We start from the raw sequence: 14,367 nt of genomic DNA on the forward strand, positions 1-14,367 counted from the left end.
CTCCTAAAACAGCCCCCCCCCCCCCGCCGCCCCTGCTCCCCGTACCCTCCCTCACTGGGTTTTATAGGCACAGCACTTAGCAGCACTGGAGCACTGGCTGTGTAAGGATTTACTACTGCATCGTTGTCCTATTTAGAACCTAGTGCCTAAACAGGGGCTCAGGAGGTATTAGTGGGATGAATAAAAGACAACTTACAGCACAATTTTGTTGGTTAAAGAGAATGGGAAAAACTGCTTTTTTTTTTCTTGATGTGTGCATTTAGACATCCAAACCAAATATCCCAACTGATTTTTCATTTGTCATTAATTTTCTTATTTCTAATTACCCACAAACAGAAGACATGCTCAGTATCAATGTTTGGATTTTTTTTTTCAATGTTTGGATTTTTAAGTAAGAATCTTATTATATGTTAAATCAGAATTATTTTTCCTAAAGCATGTCCACTTAAAAGTCACTGAGAAGTACTATATGTAAACACTTCTTTTTATACAACTTTCTACATCTGTAACATCTAACTTTAGAACATGACATATTAACATGAAATCGAAATATGTCAAAGAAGAGTACTTTCTGGAAGCAGATTAAATAGTCATACGAATGACATGTAACAGTTAAGACTAAACTGGAAGCTCCTGTATAGCTGTGGGCTAGCATGGGTAACTAGTGACCATGGAGAAGATTCCAGATCTGCCTCAACAGATAGAAGCTAATAAAATTACTCTATCAATGTTTTCTTGGCTTTTGGCTGAGTTCTACTCTCCAAGATCCATATATTCACTCCTACTAATTCATTACTTCCATTAGAATATGGAATCCGCACTACTATTTTCTAATATAAATATGCCAAAGGCTAAGTGAGAATTCAGTACCTGAACAGCTGGTTTATATTTTGATAACACAGATTTTTATTTTGAATTGACATTAGAAACACCCAAATTATACTTAGAAAACCCCTTGATAGGAAAGCACCCCCTTACCTTTCTAACTATAATCTTAAAATTATGGACTTCCCCCTCAGTTTAAAAGGCTAAATATCGAGACTATATATACTAAAAGTGTTACCTTTCGGACAGGTGGTTTAGTTATAATGTCTTCAAAATTATCTTCTGCTTTTAATGTTTGAAAATTTTCATGTAATATTCCTATTTTCTTATCATTATCCCACCCTGCTGGACTGGAAAGAAACACATACGATAAATCTCAAACACTTATACAGTCATTCCTTCATTAAATCCATGATCATATTAAAGGGAACAAATCTGACCAATTAGGAAAAACTAATCAGCTTTTAGGGCGCCTGGGTGGCTCAGACGGTTGAGCGTCTGCCTTTGGTTCAGGTCATGATCCCAGGGTACTGAGTCTTGCATTGGGCTCCCTGCGCAGCGGGAAGTCTGCTTCTCCCTCTCCCTCCGCTCCTCCCCCGACCCTGCTGGAGCTCTCTATCTCAAATAAATAAATCCAATCTTTAAAAAAGCCCAAAAAACTAATCAGCTTTTTAAATATAATGCTCAAGTTATAGTTTACTAATTTCTACTTAAAAAGGCTCTTAATCTTCCTGATTTCAAAAATGCACAGTTTTGGGGGTTCTTTGGAGGGGGGTCTGGTCAATTGTTTTTACCTCTCAATGTATTCACATAACTTTTTGAAAGCACGTCTAGATTATACACTGGGTCCTTTATGTATCAAAAACAATCAAAAAATAAGTAAATACGCTGGTATCTGCACTCAACAGTTTAGCTATATATAATAGCGAGGTCTTCCTAAAAGCCAGCAATAAATTAACAGGCAAAGATAAATAGATCACGGCAGGTTATAAATAAAACAATCTAGAAGACAGTCTCACCTACTCATTGTGGAAAGGTCTACTGGTCTCACGTCAAAACCAAAAAATGAGGATTCACCATCAAATTGCAGCAATAACACACGATAATACACCAAAGAGGATACTTACATAAATACTGCATCTTTTTCCACAACAACAGCAGGAATCTTATAGGGAAATCCATACAGTTTCTGAACGATATATTTATATACTAAATCTATATTTTTGTTTTCTTTTACTGACGTGTAAATAAGCGCTGCACCATCTGAATAATACCGTTAAAGAAATTTTTGGACAAATTCCAGGAACAGGTACCATAAAATTCTGTGTTCTCAGCTTAACAGTTACATGCACAGTAGTTTCAAAAATCATTCCAAAAGGTACATTATAGGGTAGTCAAGAATTTCAGAAGTATAAAATACATATAGGCTAAAACGCAAATAAAACAATCTTTATATTATTGACTTAATTTAGGAGGGCAAAAGTCTCATTAAGCCAAGAAAGTCAAGGTAATTTAGTAATACTGACACTGCTACTACCTCTCCATTTAAAGCACAAGAGGTAATTGACTTTGTTTTTCACCTTCCTAAACTGCACGAAGGAGGGATATTTATCAACTATTTTGCTTACGCTTTCAAAAAAAAAATGGTGTATACTAGTATCTCTTGTGGTTTTCACTAGCCCCAGGAATGAGAACTTCAGGAGCAAAGCTCAGGAGACCTACTGAAGAGAGATGAACCAACAGGTACCATCAGGAAACTTTCAGGCATGATTCAAGGCAAAAGTCGATTTCATGATCAAACCTTGAGGTAACACAACTTCCCAGGAGGATGCATTAATTAAAGCAGACCCTGCCAAATGACACGGTAGATCCAGAGATGAAGAGATGCTGTGGAAAAGGGGCAATGTGACTACTGACAGATGATGTGGTCGGAGTGGCTATCAGAAATTCTATGGCCACTGCTAAGGACCACGCTCTAGCACTGCCCCCTGTGTCGTGAGATGGTAACTTAGACCAAGGGGAAATGCTGGGAATGGTCACACTTCTACTTCTGAACAGGGATACTCATATTTACTAGCGCATGAATCAAGGCTTATGAAGCTAAAAGTGGTATTGCTAAATACGACTTCTCGTAAAACTTGACAGAAACAAACATCATCACCTTAAGTAAAAGCTTAATTGTATGAGCTTTTCATTAATGAGTGATCTTTTCTCATGAGAAACAACTTATAGCTGAAAAATTTGCATTGTAATTAACATTTTAAAAACTTAAAAATAAAGCCACACTATCTTGAAGTGACTTCTCAGTTTGTATTCTTTTAAGATCAATGGGCTCTACTAAAGGTCTGTAATTATTTTAGTGGACAGTCTCCTTCCTGATTACATTTCTGTATGTACACTTTCAAGAAGAGCATTAAATAAATGTTTAAAGAGACTGCTTGTTCCCAAATTTGCTAATCTTCAAAGATAACAAAAAAGTCTATAGACATTTACTTCAATTACTCCCACTTTTTGTCCTCTTTTTAAAGTCTCTTATGTAGATAAATGCCCTTCAATTCAACCCAAATCAACTGCTATGTGACAGGAGAAAAGAAAGGGCCATGGAGAGGACAAAGTACTGAGGGGAAAAGGGAAACTGTCAGTGTCAAGTGATCTATTCATTACTCAGCTAGGCTTCTTGCAAGTGCTCCTTAAATTAAACTTCCATTAATGAAGATGGAAAAGCTATGGACACTATAAACATGTGTATATTACTTATGATTCCTATCTGTCCTGATGTCACCATTTCTTCACTTTTCAGACACAAAAGCTTTGGTTAGGGAATGTAACCGCAGACTCTCTGATCCAAGATGGGTGGGTGGGAACGGCTCTCCTCAGTGCACTCAAGCTGTGGCACAGTTTTCAATAGCAAATTCTCTTAAAAGCATTCAGGTACAACCCTCATTTTATCCTTCTTTTAGCTGTGAATGTTATTCAGTGGCTCCTCTAATCCTTGCAACCTAGACGAGATTCGTTATAATAGGTTTTCTAACCTTGTGATCATCAAAATAACCCAGAAAGCTTTTTAAAAGTAGAGATTCTTCAGCCTCACCTTGAAATGTTCCAACTCAGCAAGGCTTAGCTGGGCACGGCCAGATTTGGAAACCACTGCATTAGACTATGTGTAAGAGATGGTAACGTAATGAACATATTAAAAATGGGAGCACACAAACCTAAATATTGATCATGCCCCAATACCATTCCCAATAAATGAATACTGCTTTGTCATCAGAATGTTTACAACGCCGACTCATTAGAATTTTCCACAAAAGACTGATACTTGATAATGATTTTGCTTAAGCATAATCCTTTAAAACACAGCAAATCAAAGATACATAATTCAATACTTGCTGCTATAGCTCAAAATAACCCACATATAAATGATTTGGGAGCTAAAATGAAATTTCTAACCAGAAGCAGGAGGAAAAAAGTTTAGAGGATTTCTGAAGTCCATCAATTTAATTCCCTTAATTGAAAAAAGCAAACAACAGGTAAGGTACATCGCATTGATGAATGCGGGAAAAGGATACACTGTAAACAAAACTTCCGGATATGTGACTGAATAAAATCAAAATGTTCATCTCTGTAGTCATGTTCTTTCTCCAATACACTAATGGCATCACACTGTTGAGTTAAAATAATTAAAAAAAACCAATAAGAACATTAACTTTAATCAAAGTTAAATACAATGATTTAAATAGTTTTGGGTGGGGAATATCACAAACCTACCACGGACATGGTGACTGAATATCAGAATATTAGAATATCAGTTACTCCTATCTGTCTAGATTCTTTTAGTTGGAGTCAAGACTAAGGAATAATTTTCTTTGAAAAGTACTAATGTCTATGTTCTATTGAATGTTGAAAACACCAAAGAGAAAGTTTTGGTACATAAAGGAATGAAGAATAACAGGACAAGCACATGGTTGCTCATACTTGCTGACTCAACTCCTTTTGACTTAAGCGAAGTTTTGAAGTTCTAAACTCTATTCTAGTTCTATAAACAATTTGTATATCCAGGAGTCCACACCTTTCCCTATTTCCTCTTCGCTCCTCTGTTTATCTGATAATTCTTAATTGACCTTCATTTTTTTTCTGGTTCCTTTGTTCACTCTTACTACAATCTTACCAACAGAAAAAAAAAAAAAAGAGAGAGAGAATGACGGGATGTTTTTGAACTGTTGTCTCCTGTACAGTCAATGAGACGATTCTGAATTCTGCTACAGAAAAATGTTACAAAAAAATAAACATGATATCCAAATTACGTCACCAAAACCTTTTGGAACTGAAGGTACTGAAATCTAAAAATAACCATTTAACAATAATGTTCATTATGCCTAATATTAGTTTGGGGTCAAATCTGACATGCAATTTCTTGTTATGCATATATATATCGTAGAGTCTCTTTGTATAATCACGATATAGGATGCTTGTCCATTCTATAGAACACAGAGTAATTACTCCAAATTACTAAAGATATTTATAATAATTGTATTGCTGACTTATGATACTTTTAGTGGAACATATTTAAATGAAATAAGAGGATCTGGACCTAAGGCAAGACTCTTAAGTCTCTCTGAATCTCAATTTCCACAGTCTTAAAGCAGAGTTGAACCGCCATTATTTCTCTGTCCTGGGATACCTCTCCCACCCCCCTACGTATTTTAAAAGCTCTTAAGCTAATACAAAACTGATGATTGTCTTAGAGTTTGTGAAATACAGCAGATAATCTCTTTTGGCTCAAAAGTCTTATGCATCGACTCATTTGATACTAATTCAGGTCCCTTTACGCTTAACATTTTTCCTTTGAAAATAAGAGGTTTTTATAAGAGGCAAGTTGTGGTGTAAAACAGGGAAGTATCTGCCAACAAACAGCTCTTTGTCAAACAAAATAAAATGAAAACGTACCACACAAAAAAAGATTCTAGTGTGAGAGTTTAAAAATAGTTTTACAGTTTTACACCACAATCACTATTTGAAAAGCAGATACCAGATTTTGATTTAATTATTTTAAATGCTACCCCATCCCTTTATTATTGATAATTTTTGTAGCATTTAAAATAAAACTTAAGCTAGATTAAAAATTTTTTATCATTTTATTCCAAAGAGGAGTAAGTGCCATACCTCCCTTCAATTATATGTGCAAGTTTTTACATGTTACAGAAAACATAAATAATTTTAGATCTCAAAGTGGTTTCTATGTTCTGTCATTTCCTTAATATTCCATGACTTATAAACAATAAAGACATACTACTTAGGACCATATGGGAAGAAGATGAACTTGAACCAGAAATTATTTTTAAAGGGAATTTGATTTTATTATAAAGTGTAATGGAACTAAATTAACAGAATTTGGTAATAATCCTATCAGAACCTCTATAATAAATAAATAAAAAGCCCTTGAAAACTGCATATCAACTTTACATAATGAGTGCTGGTAGGTGTTTAAGTCTATTTTATTTTAAGTGCATAACCTTCTGATATTAGGATATTAGTGTATCACAATTTAATGTGCAATGTATTTTATAAAAATTAATACCGAAGTTATCGTCTTACCTGTAGTATTTCTACTTAACTGACCGGACAATGAAGTCTAACTGAAATTAGGAATATGAAATTCAATCGCAAACAGAGTATGTGAAGTAACATTTTCTTTCAAAGAAACTATGATTAAGATCATAAAACCAACGTGTGATTATTATTCAATATTTTAAACTATTATCTCTATTTGTTAAAAAAAATTATCTAGGAAAGCTAGTGTGTCAACTCCAAAAGGAGGCAGGAAAACAAAACAGTTGTTCATCCTTGGTTAATACGAGTAGTAGCATCTCTAGGAAGGAAGCTAACCTTTGTGCAAACTACTAGTACTGGGATGCCCAAGTTATGTGTAAGTGTGTCCGCACCCAGAGGTAAAACCACACTGTCGTCTTTGTCTTCCTGCGACCCAGTATTTCTTCTCTGAGGAGAGGCTGGAAAATCTTCTCCCGGCTCTACATATTCTTGGAAGTCTCTAATCACTGAAAATCAAAGTAAATAATTTAATACATAGTTTAGAAATTGCTTTATTTCAGCAGGTAGCTTTTTCTGCCATGATCTAAATATGTATTTTATGAGACTTTATACTTAGTCTCGTGTAAGAGAAGAAACAAAAAGGGTTTGAGAAATCTGTTTCAAAGACAGGACAGAAACACTAGACCCACATTAATTATTAGGAGGCAGAGAATAACAGTGAGTGGCTTCAAAGAGTGAGGCTCAATGTAAGCCCAGTTCTGTCTGTACAAATTACTTTGGGTAAATCACAATCCAGCTTTGCTTCTCTATATTCTCTAATTCACAAAGGGCACTGAAAGGATAAAAAATAGGTGTGTGTGTGGGCAGGGGCGGGAGTGTTCCACAGTTTAAAAGTCAGTGGGTTAAGTGTCTCCCTTCGGCTCAGGTCATGATCCTGGAATCCTGGGACTGAGGCCCGCATTGGGCTCCATGCTCAGGGGAGCCTGCTTCTCCCTCCCCCTGTGCCCCTCCCTCTGCTTGTGCTCTCTAGCACTCTCTCTCTCAAATAAAATCATGAATGAATAAAGGAAGGAAGGAAGGAAGGAAGGAAGGAAGGAAGGAAGGAAGGAAGGAAGGAAGTCAGACCTAGATGACTTTCTAACATTACTTTCCTTTCTCTAAACCCTTTACTCAGGTCTTCTCCTTTTTACCTAGGTGCAATCCTGGGTCATATTCACTCTCTACCATAATCCTGGTAAGAATTAATGAGATATTACCAATGCTGATAAATTTTTAGAACTCATTTGCAAGCCTGTCAAAACCACCACTTAACAAAAAGTTAATGTGAATGTATTAAGAGCCTTAACAATGTATACTTTGATTTATTGATTACTCTTTGATTACTTATTGATTACTCCTTGAGTAATTCTCAAGGAAATAATCAGTGATGCAGGATTTCTATATAAGGCTGCTTTCCATGTTTAAAAGGAAAATAACAAATCTGGAAACAAATTATCCACAGCATAGGATTTAAAACAGTGTATGAGGGAATTCTACACAGAGCCATAAAGGAGGAAAACTGTCTTAAACCTACATGGGGTCAAGGAAGAGGGAACCTTGAACAGTTGAGCACAGCTCCTCCAGGAACACAGGGGCATGCATACAACCCTAGCAGATCTGGTAGCTAATAACCTTCAAATCAGAGGCTGAAATCTAACAGTGGTTCTCAGGTTTTGGCATGCACCAGAGTAACTGACTGTACTGAGTTTGGGGGAGGGGGCGGGGCTATGAATGTGTATTTCTGACAAGCTCCCAGCTCTACTGATACTGATGCTGCTGGTCCTGGGACCACAAACTGAGAACCAGTGCTATCGTATAAACTTAGGGAAAAAAAAGACCCACAAGGCAATGGCCAACAGGGAAAGACAAGTATAGACTAAAAGCAGTTACACACTTTTTTTTCAGTGATTTAGGACATACATTCTCCTAAGTCTCTACTATTTCCTAGCATATAAATTCCAGTAAGCTGTCAATTTTCCCCTAAAAGTTATAATCAGCTAACAATAACAAAGAAAAGCAGCATTCCATCTGTATATTTTCTTAAGCAAAGTACGACATTGGCAAATGAAGAGCTCTCGTGAAATTAAGAACTGTGACAACTGGCTTACAATCTCTTAAAAATGACCTGTATCATTTTCATAATTTACTTGAAAATTACCAATTTACATGGGCATATACAAAATATATACTTAGAAAATCATAAAAGCAGCTTACCATCTTTATGTTGTTAACATTCTGGGGGCACATTTCATTTTGACAAGGTTGATAAGATTGCTCTACTTATTAAGAAATCGAAATGCTGAAAATAAACGGCTGAAGAAAGATTCAATTTTTTTTTACTCCTGAAAATCTGCTTCTCAAAATGAACATTTACGGCCTTTTGGCAAAGGAGAAAAGACACCTCTACTAAAGAGTCTGCTATTATGTATAGGTTTCCAATTTAAAACTACATTAAAACCTAGCACATCAAATTGAATTTCTAAGCAGTAGTCACATTATGTACCCTTCACTAAATCTTATTCAAAGTCAAAAATTCCTACAGTTACGACAGCTAGGACATCAGGTGTTTGAAATCTATATTAGTATTTCTAGACTACTCACACTTTTGCTCCATTTCTTTAATTTCTTCAGGAGGAATTTTCAATTTGTCAATATGTTCTCTAACAACACTTGCCCATTTCTGTAGAGAATCCAAAGCAGTCCAAGGCTTTGACATATCCACAACCAGCATAACTAAAGTATCCTTCAGAGAAATGGCATCCAGCGAGAATTTAAGGAGGCCCTTGTGATATAGGTCTCCATCTAAGATCCATACATTACATCTTGTTTGATCTGTAATAGACGAAAGAAAGTTACCAAGGCAACAGGATTAAGTTATTTCATTACCCAACTAACAATACTACCTGGTGTCTTAGGGCACCTCCACAGGAGAGGTCTCCTTTCACAAGGTTGGACTATTTAGGTCAAAGGCCTAACAAACATTCAGGAAAATGATTTAACAGTCAACACAGAAGACCAGCAGCCTCTACTTCTTATTTCTCAATCCCAAATCACAGACATGAATTACATGTTTTTATTCTTACCACAGAATCTCTCTCCTTATCAGCAGACACAGCCATGCATATTCAAGATATTATACATAAAATGAAAAGGCAAGTGATGTAGACAAGAAAAAAAATGGCTGATCAGATTGAAAAAAGCTGGGGAATAGATGACATTTTTGTGTCAAAAATGAGAAGGTGAAAAGGGAGTCAACCAAACAACCCTAGGATACTATTATTTCACTATCTCAGGGGGGAAATGAACTGAAAAATTGAGATTCTTCAAGGATAGCAAGAAAGCTAGTCTGCACACCGAAATACCTTAAGATGTTAAAAAATATCACTGCATGAATCCCAATCCAAACCAATAAAAATATGCCCACGCATAACTATTCACTGACTAGCATGACAGACTAGGACTCCTAGTGAAAAGTGACACACTAAGAGAAGTCAAAGACTAATATGAGCAGCAGTGCACCTCTGGAAAGGCCTCAGGAAACTTGTTTTACATACAAATGACACTCACCTTCCCTGTCTTCATCATGAACATTTAAGTACAAATATTCCAACCCTCTTCCTTTCTTGTACTCTTCTATTCCCTGAATTTTTCTTATCAAGCTTGTTTTTCCAGCTCCATCTTCACCTGTAAAAGAGGGTAACTCTTTATAATTGTAATACGGATTATTTAAGGATGCTTTCTAGTGCCAAGTGAAAAACCCAACTGCAACTAACTTTAACCGAAAGGGTAATTTGATGGAAGATATCTAGGTAATTACACAGCTGAAGATGCAGACTTCACCTCCAAGATTCTTTGTCCTGGTGTCTCCGCCCTTCCTGTTAAGTCTGGTTCTATCCTATTACAAATGGCTTCCTCTATGGGTATTTTTCAGGAAGTTCAACTCTTATGTCATCCCAGTTTACTATACAAGGAACAAAAGACTCTCCCTACTGGCTTTCAGTATGAAGAATCTCAGGTAAAGACTCTTAATTAGCCTGGTTTGGTCACCCACCCACCGGCCACAATTATGGAGGATGGATGGTACATCAAAACTGACCAGGGCAGAAATTGTGGCTGTAGCCTCACCAAAACCATGAAGTCATAAGAAATATTAGTAAAGGAGAGGGGTGGGGGTAGTAAATTGAACAAGAACAAGGGGAAAAGGAATGCAGAACGGACAAAAATGAAATGCAGACTTAAAAAATATTATATTAAAAATATATTAAATATACTTTAATAAGTATTTTATAATATTTATATATTTAATAAATATAAAATATAAATATATATTTTATAAAAATATATTAAAATATTAATAGCAAAAACACAAACAACAAGTGTTAGCAAGGATGTGGAGAAAAAGGAACCCTCTTGCACTGTTGGTAGGAACGCAAACTGGTGCGGTCATTGTGGAAAACAGTACGGAGGTTCCCCAAAAAGTTAAAAATGGAACTACCTTCCCATCCAGTAATCCCACTACTGGGTATTTACCCAAAAATACAAAAGCACTAATTCAAATAGACACCCCTATGTTTACTGCAGCATTATTTAGCCAAACCATGGAAGCAACCCATGTGCCCATTGACAGATGAATGGATAAAGAAGATGTGGTATATATATATATATATATACACACATACACACACACTGGAATATTATTCAGCCATAAAAGAATGAAATCTTGCCATTTGCAACAATATGGATGGAGCTAGAGAGTATAATGCTAAGCAAAGTAAGTCAGTCAGAGAAAGACAAATACCATACGATTTCATTCCTATGTGGAATTTAAGAAACCAAACAAGCAAAGGGAAAAAACAAGAGAGAGACAAACCAAGAAACAGATTCTTAACTATAGAGAACAAACAGGTGGTTACCAGAGGGGAGGTAGGGAGGATGGGTGAAACAGATGAAGGGGAGTAAGAGTACACATTTATCGTGATGAGCACCGAGTAATGTATAGGATTGTTGAATCACTCTATTGTACACCTGAAACTAATAACACTGTGTGTTAACTAGTCTAGAATTAAGACAAAAAACTTGGAGCTCCTGGGTGGCTCAGTCAGTTAAGCATCTGAGTCTTGATCTCAGCTCAGGTCTTGATCTCAGGGTCGTGAGTTCAAGCCATGAGGCTGTGGAGCCCACTTAAAAAAATTTAAATTAAATTAAATTAAAAACTTATAAGAAAAAAAATGGGGAGCCGGGTGTGGGGATGGGCTAAACAGGTGATGGGCATGAAGGAGGGCATGTGTTGTGATAAGCACTGGGTGTTATATGTACGTGATGAATCGCTAAATTCTACTCCTGAAATGGAACTACGGCATTTATTAACTAACTTGAATTTAAGTAAAATCTTGGAAGAAAAAAAAAAAAAAGAAAAGAAAAAAACCCCTGCATCTTTATAAATACCTCAGATAAGAGGTACTTCCTAGAAATGGTAGGTAACAAATGAGATTTTATCTACAGAATATGTCTTCATTGGCCTTTTCAGATGTTTTATGAAACACGTCTATTTTCAAATGTCTGCATTTGCCATCAAGACAAATCACATCAGAGTTCATTTAGGTGTAGAAAAAAGTGACAGCTGCAGAAATTGATCATTTTGAGGCTTAAGACTTATGAAAAGAAGAAATGGGCTTAAAATATGTGTAAAATATGAATGTTCAATTTCAACCAACTGTAACTCCCAAATGTTAAAGTTGAAGAAGAGAGAAGAGTAGTGGATAGAAGTTTTGCTCCCAGAAAAATTCTGTTTCAGGTAGCAGAGTGCTTCTTCAGACATCTTAAGAATCTTCTCTGTGCCAAGCATATAAGATGTTAGAATATTCTTCGGAATAAGATATTCTTCTGTTTTTGCCTTCATTCCATTTTCTCCTGAGAGCCAACAAGAGTCACACTCTTGAGAAGGTTGACTTGGATTCTCTTGAAAGGCTGGATTATTGCCATGTTCCCACAATCTTTGTGACTAGCCTGTTCTCAACTTTCTCATCTCTACGTAGAGCAGATTTCATTAGATTTCCTTACAGCCTGTGTGTGTCTGTGAAATGTTCTTTATTCTCAATGTGTATACTTCCATTTTGTTACCAAAGTGAGAAATTTTGAAATCGCAGGGTGGGGAAAAAAAATCTCAAACTACCGTACTTACCATATTACATTTATTTGACAGTATACTCTTTTTCAAAATTAATGTTGTAAGATTTATCTTACAATGGCTCTCCAACGTGCTGAATATTAAGAGGCACAACTATTATCGTTTAAAAATTTCAGGAGAGAAGAAATTACCAAAACAAACTTTATTCCCAATCTTTAGAGGCAGAATCAAGAGAATAGGAACATGACCACCTGTCACTCAGAGGCAGCCCACAGAGAAGAATGCATTGCATCATTTTCTTTTTCTTCTGAAAATAGCAATGACCCCTGGAAGAAGGAGTATCTTTTTCTTTTATGAGTCATAATGTAAAAATAATCAACAGTATTATTTTAATGGCCTCTAAAATAGCAGCAACTGTTGCATACTGGAAAAGAGTGTGTTCTGAACTTAAATTTATATGAATTTAGATCCCGGCCCTGTCATTTCCTACCGATGAAACTTTGAATAAGATACTTATCTTTGGCAATTCTGAGTTCCAGTATCCTCGTCTGCCAAATGGGAGATAATCACCATTGCCCATTACAGTCATAGTTATGTTAGAATTACTGTTGCTTAGATGAGTGCAGCGGGCACTCTGGAAAATGTTTGCTGCTCCTGCTACAGAGATGGAACGGCAAGCCACTGATGGTCCCATCTGACTAGGATGTGGGCAAAGGGAGTAGTTACAGTCCTTTGTTTTTTGTTATATAGAAACACATGGACAGACTTGAAATTTTAGCCTTTTTCTGCCCTAACTTCTTAAGCTTTTGTCTTTCAAACCCATTAATACACAATAAAGTTTCCAAAGTGGATAAGGAAACAAAATTTATATCCTTCATGCAGGGATTTGTGAAACTCATTAATATTTTGGCAAAATTTCTGTTGTCTGAGACCAGATGTATCAGTGGCTGCCCTGCAAGAGGCTTAGGAATGTACATTTCATTATGGAAAGTGTAGAGTTAAAAGGCACTGTAGTCACAGGTACTTTCTGGATACTGGGGATACAGCAGTCAACAAAACACAAAAATGCCTGTACCGCTGAAGCTTTTGAGGGTAGAGGGTGACTAAGCAAAACACATACTATGTTAGTAAGTTCAATGGAGAAAAATAAGATGAGAAGGAACAGGAATGTAAGGGAGGTTGTGATTTTAAATCAGGTGGTTAGGAATGGCCTGCCCAAGGAAGTGATCTTTGAGAGAAGGGAGAAGTTTAGGCAACACAGAGGTTTCGGAAGAGAGTATGTTCTAGGCAGAGGGAACAGCATACAGAAAGTCTTTGAGGTTGGAATCTTACATTAATAATTATGAAGGCGAGTGTCTGGGGGAAAGGTAACAAGAGTATGATACTGTTTTTGTGCATATTGAAACGTGACGTATTTATGGGACATCCAGGTAGTGATGACCAGTAAGCAGTTCAGGAGAGGCTGAGGCTGGAAGGAAACGTGTGGGTCACTAGTACAAGTGGTACTGAAGTTGTGTGTGGAGCTGCTCCTGGAGTTACATTCAGAGGGAGAAGAGTCCAAGGCTGAGAAAGGAACCCTGGGGAACACAAACATCGGGTGGGGACGGAAGAGCAGCCTGCGAGGAAGACTCAGGACCAGCCACCTCCAAGGTCCGTGGTAGAGCAGCAGAGGGCGATGTTACCGAAGCAGTGGCAAGGGAGAGCCTTCCCTGACTTCTGTGTCTTCCTCTTCCTCTCTCTGCCTGGAGTACCGCTGTCCCCGCCGCAGGCTAACACCTTAGTTCAGGCCTACTTCGTTTCTTGCTAGGACTCCGTTAATATCTAGT

The 14,367-nt window shown here is 36.8% G+C and overlaps 1 protein-coding gene across 1 annotated transcript in view; it reads right to left on the reverse strand.

The window, feature by feature from the left end:
• DYNC1LI1 (dynein cytoplasmic 1 light intermediate chain 1) overlaps nucleotides 1-14,367 on the reverse strand; it is a 40,118-nt gene that overhangs the window by 6,448 nt on the left and 19,303 nt on the right. Inside the window, exons 3-8 of the mRNA XM_040636902.1 lie at nucleotides 9,982-10,098; nucleotides 9,016-9,246; nucleotides 6,712-6,881; nucleotides 4,395-4,488; nucleotides 1,953-2,088; nucleotides 1,064-1,175 (exon numbers count right to left, since the gene is read on the reverse strand). Coding sequence (XP_040492836.1) covers nucleotides 1,064-1,175; nucleotides 1,953-2,088; nucleotides 4,395-4,488; nucleotides 6,712-6,881; nucleotides 9,016-9,246; nucleotides 9,982-10,098 — 860 coding nt within the window. The remainder of the gene's footprint in view (nucleotides 1-1,063; nucleotides 1,176-1,952; nucleotides 2,089-4,394; nucleotides 4,489-6,711; nucleotides 6,882-9,015; nucleotides 9,247-9,981; nucleotides 10,099-14,367) is intronic.

This window comes from Ursus maritimus, unplaced genomic scaffold (genome assembly GCF_017311325.1).
Source record: "Ursus maritimus isolate PB19 unplaced genomic scaffold, ASM1731132v1 scaffold_20, whole genome shotgun sequence".
In the NCBI taxonomy this organism is placed as follows: Eukaryota; Metazoa; Chordata; class Mammalia; order Carnivora; family Ursidae; genus Ursus; species Ursus maritimus.